Source organism: Asparagus officinalis, chromosome 5 (assembly GCF_001876935.1).
Source record: "Asparagus officinalis chromosome 5, Aspof.V1, whole genome shotgun sequence".
Lineage (NCBI taxonomy): Eukaryota > Viridiplantae > Streptophyta > Magnoliopsida > Asparagales > Asparagaceae > Asparagus > Asparagus officinalis.
In genome coordinates, this window is record NC_033798.1 from 126,673,612 (window position 1) to 126,691,095 (window position 17,484).

At 35.3% G+C, this 17,484-nt stretch overlaps 2 protein-coding genes across 3 annotated transcripts in view; both read left to right on the forward strand.

Moving 5' to 3' along the window:
• LOC109841200 (probable receptor-like protein kinase At1g80640) lies at positions 2,022-12,249 on the forward strand. Its single transcript, XM_020410108.1, has 12 exons — positions 2,022-2,033; positions 2,824-2,826; positions 4,200-4,347; positions 4,954-5,124; positions 5,218-5,468; positions 5,564-5,696; positions 5,785-5,848; positions 5,927-6,023; positions 6,139-6,241; positions 11,262-11,380; positions 11,468-11,557; positions 11,636-12,249. The coding sequence occupies exons 4-12, from the start codon at positions 4,956-4,958 to the stop codon at positions 11,789-11,791; spliced, it is 1,182 nt and encodes a 393-aa protein (XP_020265697.1). The 5' UTR covers positions 2,022-2,033; positions 2,824-2,826; positions 4,200-4,347; positions 4,954-4,955; the 3' UTR covers positions 11,792-12,249.
• The window catches only part of LOC109841198 (endoribonuclease Dicer homolog 4-like), a 35,730-nt gene continuing 34,454 nt past the window's right edge, over positions 16,209-17,484 (forward strand). The window contains exons 1-2 of one of the 2 annotated variants that reach the window (XM_020410107.1): positions 16,209-16,413; positions 16,499-16,676. In XM_020410107.1, coding sequence (XP_020265696.1) covers positions 16,352-16,413; positions 16,499-16,676 — 240 coding nt within the window. In that variant the 5' untranslated portion in view covers positions 16,209-16,351. The remainder of the gene's footprint in view (positions 16,414-16,498; positions 16,677-17,484) is intronic. The other variant, XM_020410106.1, reaches the window with a different exon arrangement.

The following is a 17,484-nucleotide window of genomic DNA, read 5'->3' on the forward strand; positions in this document are numbered from 1 at the left end:
TCTAGAAAGGTTAGCTTAACCCCTCTATATTTTTTATGTTTGGCAAATTATAGAGGCTTAACTCACTTTTTAATTCTTGTATAGATTTTTTATGTTTGGCGGGTTAAGAAGGGGTTAAGTCTCCTTAACCCCTTACTTAACCCTTTGCCAAACGGTACTTTAGTTTTTTCTATTAGACTGCCATTCAAGTTTTCAATGAAAAGTTTTTTTTTAATTATTGTTTGAATTTCAATTAGCTAGAGTATAAAAATTAATTTTCAACTATTACCATGAGATTCAGATGCATTGAAATGGATATTAATTAGTTGTTGAAACAAGGCTTCAATTTCGTTACAGGTACATTCAACAACTTATTGCATAAAGAAAATCAAAATCCAAACCAATAAAAATTACGCCCACTCAATGTGAGAGCATAAAATTGCACTCTCCACTCTCAAATTATGTTACGCTAATTACTTACTGACATCACTTTGATATCATTTGTAAGACACGTGTTTGTTTACATGACAAGACTATAGTTTAGAGTTAGAGCCTAATCGAATCGGGTTTGGTTGATAAGAGCCGGCTTGTACCCGAACCCGTTCCGGTGGCATCCACGATCACGGAGTTTGTGGAATTTTAATTAGGAGATGCAGTTAAACAGACAAAAGGCGCCCCCCACTTGCACATTCACGTTTCATCCGCTCCTTAATTGGAAAGTCTAATTTCTCTGTCTTCTCTAAAAAAAAAAAAGACAGAACCACCCTCCGATGAAACCAAACATTTTTTTTTCTCACAGGTCAAAAAAAATGAGAGGAAAATAAGCAGATAAAACGAACAAGGAATAGGGATTAAATCTATTTAATTAGAAGAGCATATTACTTTTTCTAAAGTCATCATTTTTTAAGAATGTGTGATTAGTATGATTTTTCTTATATTTTAGGTACGTTTCTCCTTTTTGTATTTCCGCATTTCAATGCGAAGAGAGGCTTAGGGGCTGTTTGTTTGCATAAAGGGGAAGGGGAAAGCCTGCCAAAAGTGTCAGTCTTGGCAAGCTTTCAACTCATTTCTCCCTCTAAAAGAGGCAACCGAACGCGCTCTTACTGCTTATTTGCACTCATATTATATATTCCATCACTTTTTAGTTTATGCCAAACCGATAGGAGGGTGGGTAGCTCAAAAATTTCAAGATACATAGTCACTCCCTTCGCTCGTCATTAGCTGGTGACAACTTAGGACAGCAGAATTTTTTTTTGGGGGGGCAAATAATGATGGTTTCTATCCACTCCTTTAATTATTTAAGCCTCTTAAAAGTACCAAAAGATGGCATCGCTAACAATAAAAATTAACAACGGTGAATAGTGAGATTCTCCCACTTCTATTTCTATGAGTGATTGCCAACTTGGCAACGTTTTACTCTCCTTTTCACAAAGGAATACTTTCTCGATCTGTTGCCTCCTAAAGAGTGACAACCTAACACATTCGCCAAAAAGAGAGGGGATTAGAGCAAGGTTACTAGGCATGTTTGATTCCCAAAGACAAATAATTCCAATGGTGTGAGATATAAGAGAAAGGAAAACTTTTCCCATATTTATTTAAGGAATATCTTAAAGATACACAAAGCCAAAAGGAAAATTCTACCTATCAATAATAATAAGCAACAAGATATCAACATATATCTGTATGGTCCATATTATATTATCAGCTAAAATATCAGATTAGCCTAAAAAGTGACTCATTTACTAGTTTAGCTTAAAAAGTAACATCGATGATACTTTAACCTAAAAAGTGATAAATCGGTAACGCATAAAGCCTTTTCAATTGTTGGATATAATTTTTAAGTAAAATATTGAAAGAATTTTACATTTAGACCCCATGAATCTCTCATATTTTTTCGAATTAACCTCTCTCCCTCCCTAGATTGTGAAATTTGTTAAACTAAATTAAAAAATATATATCCTCCCTTCCCACCATCTCCTCCCTCCTCTTTCCCACATCTCCTCCATTTTCTTCTTCTTCGTATCTCCAACTTTTCTTTCTTCCTTCCTCTCATTCTACCTCATTTTCATATCCTCACTCTTATGGTCTTATCTCTTTCCATTAGTTTCAAGCTCCTCTCAATCCACAGTCTATCTCATCTATCTCATATCTCTCACGCCTCTCTTTCCTTACTCTGCCCACTCCCAATCCCCAACATCAAATATTCTATAAAAAATTCAACCTCCTTAAACTCTTCTTCTTTCTTAATATTAATTGGAGGGTTAAAAAGAATTAGGAGGAGGATGTTAGATTTTTGATAAAATGTTTGATATTGAGGATTAGGAGTGTTCGGAGCAAGGAGAAAGAGTGAGTGAGAGAAAAAGGAAGAGGGAGTTGTAGAGAGGAAAAGGAGGAGAAGGAGGTAGAGAGGAAAAGGAGGAGAAGGAAGAGAGAGTGGGAGAAAGGAGAAAGATTGTGGATTGAGGCGGGCTAGAAAAAATGGAGGAGATGATAGAAAAGAGAAGATAAGACCATAAGAGTGAGGATGTGAAGAGGTGGTAGAAGGAGAGGGAGGAATGAGGAAATTTTGGGGATATCAAGAAGAAGAGAATGGAAGAGATGATGAGAAAGAGTATGGAGGAGATTGCGGGAAGGGAACTCTTTTTTTTTAAAATAACAAATTTCACAATGCATGGAGGGAGGGAGAGAGGGTTTACTTGAAAATTATGAGAGTTTTAGGGGTCTATATGTAAAAAAATTAATATTTTCATTTAAAATTATCTCTAGCAATCGAAAAGGTCTATGCGTCACCAACTTGTCACTTTTTAGGTTAAAGCGTCACTGGTGTTAGTTTTTAGGCTAAACTGGTAAAGAAATGTTACTTTTTAGGCTAATCTGATGTTTTAGTCTTTTATTATTAAATAAAAAGAAATTCAATTTATCATATCAAATGAAACTCAATTGAATTCATATAGAATTTATACTACTATATAAAAAACAGAGTTAGGGCAACTAAAAAATGAATGATTGAAGGACATTTACTCCTCGCCATTATGATTTCAAGGTAGAACTATAACTGTACAAAAGCATTTTCCCATTTTATTTTCTTCTCTCTCTTTTTCCTTCTTAAAGAACATTCTAGATTAAGTTCAATTACATGAAAAGAATGATGGATTAGCACATTCCTTACCATTAGGTTATAAAAGATACAATCTTTATTCAAGAACATTCTAGATCATATTCAATGACATGAATATTGAAGCATGCACACGTCATTATATTATAGTTTATAAAAGACATAAATATAAAGCATCAATGTATTAAAAAGGTAAACCTACTATTTTTTAAATCAAAAACAAAACCTTAAAATCATTATTTATACTACAGAAAATATTATTCATGCTACATAAATAAAAAAAATAAGCTTTCACAAAGATAGAATCTCAGTCTCAAATCCAAAACTATATTGGCACTGTTTAGCAACAAGAAATTGTGTCTTATCTAAGAGATTGTGTCTTATTGACTTGGTCTATAAGCTAGTAGAGCTGTTTGGTGACAAAAAATAGGAGGATCTTATTTTGGAGATTGTGTTTTTTGCAAGTAGCTTTTAGAAAGCTACCTCAAGCAGCGTTTGTCTTTGGGAAGGAGCTGCCAATTTTTTTCTTCCGTTTTTACCCCTAATAATTCTAATTTTATATCAATAATATTGCATGTTTTTTTATTCATTTAACAAATTTAAGCTAGTTGTACAACTACTTTTACCAAACAGCTCTAGTCAATCAGCTAGCTACACAGCTATCAGCTTTCAGCTACAATTTCACAGCTTTCAGCTATAATCTCGCAGTTTTCAGCTAGTTTTACCAAACAGATCCATTATTTATCACATTAACATGCACATAATTATAAAAAAAAGTCAAAAGGTATAAGGGCATTTTGGTCATAATCGCAGCCTCTTCAAATTGGTGTTGGTTTCAGCTCCACTGCTGCTCTTTTGTAACTACTTCCACATGATCAATCCAGTCTCTCCCTCTCTCTCTCTCTCTCTCTCCTGTTCTCCGTGGAACTGTCTCTGTCCTTTCCTCAGTCAAATTAAAAAAATCCTCAAAACTCAAAAAATTAAAATTAAAGCAATACAGCCAAAAGAGAGAAGAAAAAAAATGGGGAAGTGAAAGCTCAAAAGATCCCCATTCAAACTCTACCGAGAGAGAGAGAGAGAGAGAGAGAGAGAGCGCGATATTGAAGTCTTCAGCTTTCTGTTCTTTGTTAGCCTTGTAGTTGTTGTCAATGGCAGAGACCCTCCATTGCTTTCTCCATTCTCTACTCCTCTTCAACCTCCCAGCCTCCGTCCAGTTTCTCCAACTTCTCCTTCAGTGGCATCGGCCCCCCAAGGTACAGTTTTTTTCAAAATTTTTTGTTATAGATTTTGATTCGGGTAGGAGATCAAGTATCAATAATCTCTGTGTTTATACCCTTTTCCTTTCTGGGATTTTTTTTTGGTTTGGGTTTCTGCATCGTTGGGTGTTGTCAAAATAGAATATTTAAGAACTTACTGTTGAGTTTTTGCAATTATTGATGGACAATGATTCTACTGTTTTGATTCCCTCTACCGCGCTGATTCCCCTTTATTAGGTTTTGTACCTCGTAAATTATACCTCATGGCATCTTGGAAGAAACTAGTGCCCGCATTGTCTTTGATTCTCCAAGTTTCTGTAAAAGTGACATTTTTTTTTCATCTTCTTTTGGTATGATTTCAGATTGCACCCTTTTAGTGTTTTCCAGCTCAATTGATGAAACTATTTCGCTATTTTTTCCCCTTTTTTTGCATTCTGAATTTCTTTTAAATGCAATTCATTGGATCTTTACATTTTGTGTATGATCTGATCTCTAGCAGGAATCATGAAGCGATTTTTGCTAGTCAATTTCACCTATGTTTGAATTTACTTTCAGCATTCCGTATTTTCTTAGCTGAGATCTCACACAACTTTTATGATTCAGTGATGCAGATATTAGTGATTTATGAACACCACCATTTGGAAAAGCAATTAGTTCTGGCAATTGTCCTATCTTCAGTTGCGGTAGCTCTGATCTTTCTATCGATTTTTGTGGTCTGGATCTTTTGGCGAAGGAATCAAAATGACCCCGAGAAAAAGACTGCTCAAGGCTCGGGTACTTTCTTTGATAAAACCCATTTTCTACACCTTCTCGCCTTCGAGCATGTGAATTTTACTCTAGTGGTGTGTCGAATTTTACCTGATGCAGATACAAGTAGAGGAATCACGTTAGGCCCAATCTTGAGCAAGTTCAGTTCTTTCAATACGGCAGGCAGAAAACCTTCACTTGCCATGGTGGAGTATTCGCTGTTAGAATCCGCAACCAATAATTTCAGTGAGAGTAATATCCTTGGAGAAGGGGGCTTTGGGTTTGTTTATAAAGCTTGCTTCGATGGGGGTTTTCTTGCTGCAGTAAAGAAGCTAAATGGTGGTAGGCAAGATTGTGAAAGAGAGTTCGAGGTAATTTTTCATAAATCCTGTTGTGAGGAACTTATTATTTGTTCAATGTTTATCTCATTTCAATTGTAGGGCTCATACTCAGGATTTCATTGCAGAATGAGGTAAATTTGCTGGGGAAAATTCAACATCCAAATATAATTTCTTTGTTGGGTTATTGCCTTCATGGAGAAATGAGATTCCTCGTATATGAGTTGATGCATAATGGATCTTTGGAAACACAATTACATGGTATGTACTTTTCTATAGCATCTTATAGCTGATTGAAGTGAAGGGAATTAGCGTCTGAAGTAATTTGTGAGTTTGGTTTCTGTCTCAGGACCATCTCATGGGTCAGCTTTAACTTGGCACATTCGGATGAAAATCGCACTAGATGCAGCAAGGTTAGCAGCCTGATTCACCATCTTCTGTGAGACATTGACTTTAGTTTATTTGTAAATTTCTACATTGTTGTTAAGCAGAGGATTAGAGTATCTACATGAGCATTGCAACCCACCTGTGATCCATAGAGATCTGAAATCATCCAATATTCTTTTGGATTCAGAATTTAATGCCAAGGTATTTCCATTTTTCAAACTGAAATAAAAGCTAGTTGAATTTTAATTTTGAGTTTAAATCTTTCACGCTCCCCTGCTCAGAAATGACCTTATCCTTTTTATGTTTCTTGATACAGATTTCAGATTTTGGCCTTGCAGTGACTGGTGGTAACGAAAATAAAGGCAATATCAAGCTTTCAGGCACTCTTGGTTATGTAGCTCCAGAGTATCTTCTAGATGGTTAGTCTAATAATTCCCTCTTTCTTTCTTTCTTTCTTTCTTTCTTTTATAATTAAAGGAATCAAATTCATGCTTCTGCTTACAAAAACCTGTTGGAAATTTATCAAATAAATAAAGATTATAGCATGAATTTAAACCCGGAAATTAAATAAATAATACATCAAAGATAGATAATATAAATTAGAGAAACAGGCCTGACGGGAGCAGTCGTGTAAACACTGCCCTAGAAGATTGAGGACCCGCCTATCGCCCTGGCGCAGATGATCCCTTCTCCCCTAGCGGTAAAAACCCCCGGAAATGGCCCGGCCTCTGCACTCGGGCGAGAGTGCAGAGCTTCAGCTCAGATGAAGAAGTTGCCCATAAAGTAAAACTAAAGTATAGATAAAAATGATATGTAGAGGAGAAAAGAAAACAAGATAAGTTTTTCACATTTTTCCATATGTTTCTTGAGCTCAACATATGTTGTTTATATAGGGGTTGAAAAGAGCCGTTATAAAATCTCTCAATAAATTCCGTAACGTTCGTCATAATGTATAGTCATTATGCCCATTTTAATTACAAATTAAAACACATTAAAACATATTTTAATTGCATATTTTAATTACAAAAATTTATTAGAATTCATTAAGGCAAAATTGCCTTTTCTTTAAAAATATCCAACAGTCCCCCCCAAAAGGCAATATTGACTGAAAAAATAAATTAATAAATCACAAAATGAAAATAGGTTGGGCAACCTATCGTATCGTGAATTCGGGAAAGGTAGCTTTCGGCTTTGAACCTTTCCTTAGTGAGTTCATCGCCACCTGAGGGACATAATGGACTAGGCCTTGAATTAGGCCCCTTTAATCAGGTATTGATGAAAACACACACAATACGCTTCATCTATTGAGCAAAGCGGGTTGAGCGTTAAAGGCCATGCTCACAAAAAACCGACTCATGAGAGTTTCTAGGGGTTAGCCCAGCCCCCCCTAACCGCGGCCATCACGGTTCCTCTCACGTAGGTAAGTCCTCAAAGGGTACTACAGCTGTTTATTTAATACCCCCCACAATACACGCGTTGGACTTATTAAGAGTAAAACTCAGCCTAGCCAGCTGTATCATAAGAGCATCGTCATCATAGAGAAGGGGTAGTAGCAAATGCTACATAATGATATATAAATATATCTAGGTCGATGCTCCACACGAGTGTCACTAGTCCAGCTTGTTTCTACCACATTGAACCGACATTGGGACTACGTCTCCAAATAAGGGTTGGGTTGCCGCTGTCAGTGACCTCATCTATGGGCTTAACCTCATCTCCCTCGATGAATCCAGAACCACACTCCTGGATAATCCCTTAGTCAAAGGGTCATCAAGATTCTTTTCACAGACTTTACAAAGTCTAGAATCATAACTTTGCCTAGCAGGCGTTGTATTTATTTATCAAGTTCTTATTTTGTAATTAGTCCATCATATTGTTTGAAGTTGACATTAGGTCATGATCTATGATCATAAAAGATCATAGTCTATGTCTGAAGAGATTGACCTTAATATCTGAACATTTCAAACTAATGTGGAACTAAAAATTCTGCAGTTATGCATATGCACATACATGAATGAAATTAATAATATATACATGCAAAGCATAATAGGATTTTGTATCTTAAAATATATTTTCGTATCTTAAAATATATTTCATACTTCATAATTCAAATGCATAAAATTTTTAAAATTCTTCTATTATAAGAGGTTACAATTGGTTGCCTACAAAGGAGACCGTCCAAATTTAAATCGGTTGCCTACAAATGAGACCTTCCAAATTTAAATTGGTTGCCTACAAGTGAGACCTTCCAAATTTAAATTGGTTGTCTACAAAAGAGACCTTCCAATTTTATGTTGCCATTTTCTAGTACCACCTCTTATACAAATACAAATAATAATAATAATTGTACATACGTGCTTTAAAATTTTCAAGTGCATTCTTGCATAAAACCTTGCAATTAATCATGTAACAAATGCAAGTTATCCAAAAGATATATGAACATTTATTGTAATATCCATCATAATGCAATAAAAGAGATGAACTTTACATTTGAAGATTTGAACAATATCCATCATAATGCAATAAAAAGAGATGGAATTTACATTTAAAGATTTAGAATATAATCCACCATATAAAATAGAATTTTAAAAAATGCACCTCTTTGATTTGTTCGCTCATATATTGATCATTTATCATTAGGCAATATATGATGCAAGAAGCGTAATTAAATAAATGCATATGAATTTTCACATAATTCCGTTCCTCTTATTCCAAACCAAAAACTCCTAAAGTGAAAAGATTAAAGTTTTACCCGGGTAGTTAGCCAGGTAAGGATAGTAATAGAGGTTGATCAAAGATCAATTAAGTACCTCGTTCCTTGCAGAGCGCGTTACGCAACCCTTAAACCTTGCCTTAGACACCAACTAATCCAAGAAAACTTGAATCGGTTCACTCAATGAGTTTTTGTTCCTTAACAGTATATAGAAACTTTAAATTATTTCATGCAAGCATTTAATTTGCTAAGCAATTATAATGCAAACATATATTGGATAAGGCCGATGAGGGGTTTACCTATTGATGTTCGAACCTCATGATTTTCATGTCTTGAGAGTAAAACTCATCTGCTGCAGACAGCTGCCACTTAAGTTGCTGAACAAATCTGCATTCACTTTTACCACCTTCTGTACTAAGCTTATTAGATGCATAAATACACTAATGTATGAAATTATTAATAGAAGGCATCATATTATTGATAGCTTAAAGAAATAAAAGTATTAAACCATGAACAAATCCAGATATTTCAAAGCATCTATTTTGTTTTCTTTATTCTTGTCAAAACCATGCATATGAGACTTTCAAACATAAATAAGTATTAAAAGCTCAAATTATTTATTGGTGATCATCAACGTTCAAATACAGAGCATATTCACTAGCACAAGGGAATAAGGGTAGGCTTTAGATGATTCTAACAAATATAAACTAGGCTTTTAGAAACCAATAAAGGTTCTTTGATATTCGTAACTTACAATAATTATTGATTATAAATCAACTATAAGACAAATGTAATTAACTGTTAAATTAAATTAACAGAAATATTTAGCTACAATTTTTTAATTATTAATTTTTTTTAAAAAAAAAATAACCAAAACTGTTTACATGAACAGTAACTTTAAAATACTTTCAGATTTAAATCAAAGCTATAAACTTCTCAATCTTCTAGATTGTTGGAAATTTATCAAATAAATAAAGATTATAGCATGAATTTAAACCCGAAAATTAAATAAATAATACATCAAAGATAGATAATATAAATTAGAGAAACAGGCCTGACGGGAGCAGTCGTGTAAACACTGCCCTAGAAGATTGAGGACCCGCCTATCGCCCTGGCGCAGATGATCCCTTCTCCCCTAGCGGTAAAAACCCCCGGAAACGGCCCGGCCTCTGCACTCGGGCGAGAGTGCAGAGCTTCAGCTCAGATGAAGAAGTTGCCCATAAAGTAAAACTAAAGTATAGATGAAAATGATATGTAGAGGAGAAAATAAAACAAGATAAGTTTTTCACATTTTTCCATATGTTTCTTGAGCTCAACATATGTTGTTTATATAGGGGTTGAAAAGAGCCGTTACAAAATCTCTCAATAAATTCCGTAACGTTCGTCATAATGTATAGTCATTATGCCCATTTTAATTACAAATTAAAACACATTAAAACATATTTTAATTGCATATTTTAATTACAAAAATTTATTAGAATTCATTAAGGCAAAATTGCCTTTTCTTTAAAAATATCCAACAAAACCAAACTCTGTACTAGAGAAATAATGAATTTCTGAAAAACCAGTTGATTCATTAGATGATTTACGAAAAAGAGGTAAATTACACATTAATTCGCTAAAGTCTCACTTGCTTTGTTTCTGGGAAAAATTAAAGCTTCACATACTTTACTTTTCTGTGCTAGGGAAAGGAAGTGAACTATTTATTGAGCTAATGTGTACTTAAAAAATATATTGAAAAATTGAAATCTAAAGGCAATGATGGTGTGATGATAGAGGTAGAGTTAATAGGTTCAATTTTGAGAAGATAGAAATTGGCCAACTAAGAGGAGCAGTTGCGATGAAATTCAGTAGCAGATGGAGTTGGCTTTTACAGTTGAATTTAGCGGGAGAAATGATGGCCTTGGAGGGAGATGAAGAGAAAAGACGGTCATATGACTTCCACTGAAAAATATATATATTCAAGGTGGTAGTAGGTTGTAAAGTGAAACTTTATGGTCATTATCTGTAGACAAATCTCAAACAAGGCATTTATTTGTAAAGGAAATGTTAGATCTATGCCACAAAATAGTCCAGAATAGGATGACTTCCACAGCATGAATCCCTTTATTTGTAATTTTTTTCCAGTTTGACTTTCTGGATACCAGTTATATAACCAAAGCATAGAGATAGAAGGGGTATGTTATGCAACGATTTTTCACTGAAGAACGTAGAAATCTATGTTAGGTAAGATATTGAGATCTAGAATAGCATAATCTTTGAGCTATTTGTACAATCATTAGCGATGCTTTGAGGCATCAACACTACAATCCACATCGATTACATCGTATTGTATATTTGTATTGTATGCATCTGTAATCTCTATTTGTTCTACTCAAAACCGATCCATACTGTCTAATGACCAATATAAACCAAGATTCCAGACCTTACATTTTAACATAGCTCCATTCCTCCATTAATTTGACTTTGACTACAACAGATTTAGGGATTTTGGCTACTGAAGATTTAGGGATTTTGTGTATATTCATCATTCATGTACTAGGAACCCAGTGGAAAGGTACTATATGGACAATGATTTCTATTTACTAATTTCCTGGAGTACAGGCAGTCCAGAATCACCGAAAGGTGGCTGTAGTTAGCCAATTCGTTGTCTATGGAAGTGCACACACTTGTTATTGTCCTCTTTTACCATTTAGTTCACACGATATCTATTTTTACTTGTTCAGGTAAACTCACAGAGAAAAGTGATGTTTATGCCTTTGGAGTAGTTCTTCTCGAGCTTCTCATGGGAAGAAAACCAGTCGAGAAACTGGCCCCATCTCAGTGCCGAACTATAGTTACATGGGTGAGCATTGCCCATGTTTGAAAACCTACATGTATACTCCAAACTCCTAGTCTCCAATGCGTTAGTAACAAATTTTATATTTTGCAGGCCATGCCTCAGCTAACAGATCGATCAAAGCTACCAAACATTGTGGATCCAGCAATTAAAAACACAATGGATTTGAAACATTTATACCAAGTCAGATTCCCTGAACTTTAGTCCCATATCCTTATTCATTATTGTCTTCTTCTAATTTGAGTGTCATGGTTCATACAGGTGGCAGCTGTTGCTGTGCTTTGTGTTCAACCTGAACCCAGTTATCGCCCTCTGATAACTGATGTCCTTCACTCTTTAATTCCGTTAGTACCTGTAGAGCTCGGGGGTACACTTAGAGTTTCTGACCCATCCAGGAGTCCAAAAGTTGAGTTCTGACTGAATAAATATTGTCCCTGTTGGAAACCTGCAGCTGAGTATGGTGTTCATTTCCACGTAGTATTTCAGTTTTCGAGCTTAGTTGAGATAGCAGATTATAGGAGAGCTCATTTGCTTCAGAGGAAAAGTCCTTTTCCTGAATTGTTGTTGTAAAAAAGAAAAAAGAAAACAAGAGTTCTAAGGGGGTTGCTCTTTTTGCTCCTTAATGTTATATTTGTAAATACACGGTTTTAAGACATTTGCTGAGAGGAAAATTTTGGAGAAATTTAGCCGACTTTGGAGATGATTGGTAGATAATGAGTTTATTAGTTGATAACCTCGATCCTTTTAGCAAATAGCTGGTGCAATTTGGATAAGCAGGAGAGCCCTTTGGAGAGATGGTATCTAAGATTGCTTTGTTATATACCTGGAACCTAAAGTACTCAGTTGTCATAATTGTATGCCAGTATTTTGAGAAACCAGATATACTTCTCTAGTTCTCTGGATTCACTTTATGGTTATTTAAAGCTTCAAGTTATTTCATCACGTCAACAACATCATCGACTAGAAACCCAGATACTGAAATTTCAATATTATCTGTTATGTATATCTTGTGTTTTGTTCATGCAATTGCTTCTGTGTTTTCAGTTCTGACATTTTAATGGAAGGGTAATTGAATCCATTACATTTGGGGAGGCACTATGCTCATCGGTGTGGATTAGTTTCGCAAATACTGTTTAGTGTCTGGTTCTTTGATGAGTATGATAACTTTACATTTCCGACACATTAAATCATCAAACTGTCAAGACATCAGTTCACCTTTGAATTGCCCTGTGATATTAGGTAAAAGGTGTCAATCTTATATTATCAGTTAAATGTCCTCGCACCAAAAATGCGATACATCATTGATCTAGTAACCGACAGTATGAGGACTTCATCGGCTATATTACAATTTGATGATCACTAGCGGATATGAAGCCGATAAATGAGATGCAAAATACGCAAATTCTTGCACAAACTTCAGCATTCAGTGCATACTACAGAGGGAATTTCACATAAGAATGATAACTTCCATGCTTAACTGCATCCAGTTTACACTATTTTTAGGTTTTGACACTTTTCTTTGCCAAGAACAGTTATTTTATTTTATTTTTGTTCTGCTGCATCATTTCATTACGCAGGTTTGTATTTCTCTAGCCAATAGTACTTCACTCAGTAAAAAATTCAGGAGGTGATTGAGATTAACTTCAGGTAGTGTCAGCTGATGAGATGAATATATGGTAGTTGCTTAATTAGATTCCCAGTAAATAAAAGGATAGAGTTTGGATTATTTCCTTTTTCTTATGCGATACTGGAAAGGTTTTTTTTTTTAAATTTATCCATTTATATGTAGGATGGCTAATAGTTCGCTGTGATTAGAACAATAATCCTACGTCATTGTCCTATGAGTTTTATATATTTTATTTTAAATAAAAAATATTGTCTAAAAAAAATAAAAACATAATTAAAATTAGATGTCGCGGTAATATCTTTTTTGGCAAAAGGGAAATTTTGGTTTGGGGAACTCCTCACACCACGAGATCCAACTTTTTTGTTGGGAAAACCCCTGGGGTGTTCGCACCGGACAGTGCGAGACTTCTCATGACAATTTACCATAAAATTTTCCATTTTTATGTTTTTTGTATTTGTATTATACCTGCGCTATAAATTTTATAAAATGGTCAGAATTATTCTTTATTTTATCTTTAATTAGGAGTATTTTAAGTTTTGTTTTCTTTTCTATTGCTTGCATTGAAAAACGTGAAGGATGCTCCCAGGTCATAGAAAATAGATCTGTGACCTACGTGCAGCCTTTTTGTAATGCTCAAACCCTGTGCAATTTGATTGACTTCCAAATGCTCAAGACCTGTGCAATTTGATTTTTATGGCCCAAGTAATGGATGGCCCGATTTAAAAAAAAAAGTCAAATATGTTGCCAATATATCCTTTCACTGTATGCAGACAATATAAGTCTACATTTCTAAAAATGATATAGATGTTTGATAAAAATGACTGCAATCCAGAACATGTATAATGATATTTATACTTGGAAAGAATGATAACAATCCTGAAAATGATATAGATGTTTGATATTTAGTAGTATTTACCTTGATATCAAAAATAAAGATAGAGGGTCCGAATTCAAAAGTCACCTATTCAGATTTCAAATTTCAGTCTATTATTTTTATAAAAATGACTACAGTTCAAAACAGGTATAATGATACTTATACTTGGAAATAATCATAACTATCCTAAAAATGATATAGATGTTTGATATTCAGTAGTATTTACCTTGATATGAAAAATAAAAATAGAGGGTCCGAATTCAAAAGTCACCTATTCACTTTTATAATCTCACGCTATGATGAAAGGAATTTCTGATACTTAATTAGTTGTATATGCCTTAGGAGGGTTGATTTTTTTTTTTTTTTTGAGATTTTCTAATCAAGGAAACAAAATCTATCTACCAAATAATTGATGTATATTATCCTTGAATTCATATTATAAGCATCTATACTTATGCATAGGATCCTTGAATCCTTGAAGGCAAAAGAGGTTTTTTCCCGTGCTCTTGTAGTTCACGCACACATTCACCTTTTTCTGGTAAGAAACTCATTCGCTTTAATTAAGGCAACTACTAATGGGCTCGGAACCGACAGCTGTCCAATTAAAAGCCTTAGTCTGGCCCACTATCCTCATTTCTCTTCGCTTCCCTACATACGTCACACTTGGTACCCACCACTCTACAAGCAGTAGCCTAGGACTTGGAGAGAGATGCGAACGTCAGCACAAAATGTTTTGCACGAAATACTTTAAAATTTGTAAAAATAAGGAAAGCCAACAGCTTCAGAATAGTAATTAAAATCTGGAATTCACACTCTCTAATCTCCAAAAAAAATAAAAATAAATACTACAACAACCAAAATTTGAGTCCCGAAACTAGTTTACAAAAATAATAATTAAAATCCAGAATTCACACTCTCTAATCTTCAGAAAAACATTAGAGACCCGAATTTGAGTCTCAAATCTAGTTTTGTAAAAAGTTGACGCTTTCATGTGTAGTTATTAATTAAACTTAAACTTGATCATCTTCTTCCCCAATTCATTTATCAAAAGACCTTGTTTGTTCATTAAAACCATGCTGACTTTACCTCGTCTTCCATCCTTTTGTATCGTCCCTTGTTTAATTAAGACAAATGAAAAATTACAAAAAAAATTAACTTTGAGTTGCGATGATTATACTAGCTTTCTATAATATACGGAAGAAATTTGTGTGCAAAGGAAGGATGTAGATATTGGTTTTGGGTACACTTAACAACCCTAAAAATTAACATATTGTAACACACACACACACACACACACATACTCCTTAGCCTAAAAACTAAAAACCAATATCATCCAATGGCTAGGATTCAGTCAAACAGTCAACAGACACTTGCATTAATTACCTCATTAAACACATGCATTAATTATCTCAACGCAGTGAATCCAGATTCACTACAGTGATTCCAGATTCACTACAGTGATTCCAGATTCATTACCTTAACGAACACGTTCTTCACTGCAGTGAATCCAGATTCATTACCTCAACGAACACGTTTTTCACTACAGTGAATCCAGATTCACTGCAGTGAATCCAGATTTATTTTCGTTGAGGTAATTAATGCATGTGTTTGTTGACTGTTTGACCGACTCCCAGTCATTGGATTCATCTAGATCCAATGAATGATATTGGTTTATATATATATATATATATATATATGGGAAAAGTGAATCTAAGGTGACACCCTAGGCTCCCACCTAAGGACGCGGCCTAGAATCACATCATTTCCTAAATTTTTTTTTGCGATCCGCTCCGTTGAAATTGATCTACACGTTCTTAAATCCAAACACACCAATTTTGGGGTGAACCCGTCGTGTTTTGACCCTTTATCCACTCGCTGCAATTTTTACGGTTTCGAATGAATAGAACTTTTTGCACGGCTCAACGAATGGTCAAAACACAACAGGTTCACCCCAAAATTGGTGTGTTTGGGTTTAAGAATGTGTAGATCAAGTTCAACTGAGCGGATCAAAAAAAAATTTAGGAAATGATGTGATTTTAGGCCGCGTCCTTAGGTGGGAGCCTAATGCTTCGAATTATCATTTTAGTAAAAACATTAGTATATGTTTTTTAAGTATATAGTTAGATTAGAATTATCCTTTTAACTTTTAACTCTACCCCACCGAACTCGGAGGCGTTTAAATTATTTTTTAAAGGTCAGGAGTTTGGTGGTGATTTATAAATTTTAAAAAGGCTTTTATGCAAAACCCCCTAGGTGTTCAGCGGGTTTAAGGAAGGAATTTTGATCCACGATTTCCTGTGGCGTTCTTTCTACGCGGTCACATCTATGGTTTCTGCGTGGACCCCACGCACTCCCCGGAGCTAAGACTTTCGTACGCTATTAAAGTCTTTGCTCGTGCTCGAAGCCTCTCAATCGACGCCAACCAAAAACTTTTGACTGTCACTTTACTCTCCCTCGCTCGCTCTCGATCGTCGCCATGGAGTCGAGCTCTCAGCATCCTCGGAATCCAATCAAAGATCCAAGGACCATCGCCAGGAAGTAAACACTCCTCCTCCCGATTTCATCTAGGGGCCGGGTTACTTTACTCTTCCAATTTAATTTGGTTTCTTTTTGATCTGCTTAGGTATCAGCTCGATCTTTGCAAGAGAGCGGTTGATGAGAACATCATCGTCTATCTGGGGACGGGGTGTGGGAAGACTCACATCGCAGTTCTCTTGATGTACGAGCTCGGCCACTTGATTCGAAAGCCCAGCAGCAGCGTCTGTGTCTTTCTCGCTCCCACTGTGCCGCTCGTTCGTCAGGTCGCGCTTCCCTTGTGGTTTATTTTTTTTTTAAAATAAAAATTGAATTTTGATCTGTTTTGTCTGTTAAAGGTCCGGTTTTTTTTAGTTGTGCGCGAGAAGGTATTTATTGTTTTGCGAGTCACCTTGATATATCAGATGTGAGGAAACGATGAAATCAACCAAGTCCGAAAGTGCTTCGTCTTTCTTATAACTAAATATTTCTGCTAGAATCAGTTCACTGGGGGTGAAGACACATTCTTCTTTTAGCAGTGAAGATGACTGCAAACGTTACTTTTTGAATATCAGTGGAATGTCCCTACTTATTGTCTGCTTGTCATGAGTCACGTATCTTACCAAATCTCCTTTGCTTCTTATTATGAAGGTTTGAAGTTTCAGACGATTTAATACACATCGTCTGCGACATGTTGGATCTTGAGGTTATTGTCCACACCATTTTGGATGTTAAGGACGCCAAACTGTTCTCGATGAAATTGAGTGGTATTGTGGAATTACCATGTTGGTAACTATTTATAAAGACTGATATTCACCAATGATCAATACTTGAGGTTTTAAATTGAAATTGTTGATTTGAGAGTGTGATATTCGGAAATGGAAGAAGAAATATTGTGACAGAAGTAACTTTATTCCATATACTGTAATTTCAAATGGGAACTGCTGATACTAGCGAAGCTGCATCAATACCGAAACTGTCAACTAGAGATCTAACCTTGATCTTAATATTAGTTGTGATCGTGGGGGACAGGGGGGCCCACCCACGCCGCTTGTCCTTGTGCGGACGAGCTCTCGTCGTGAGCTCGCACCCGTG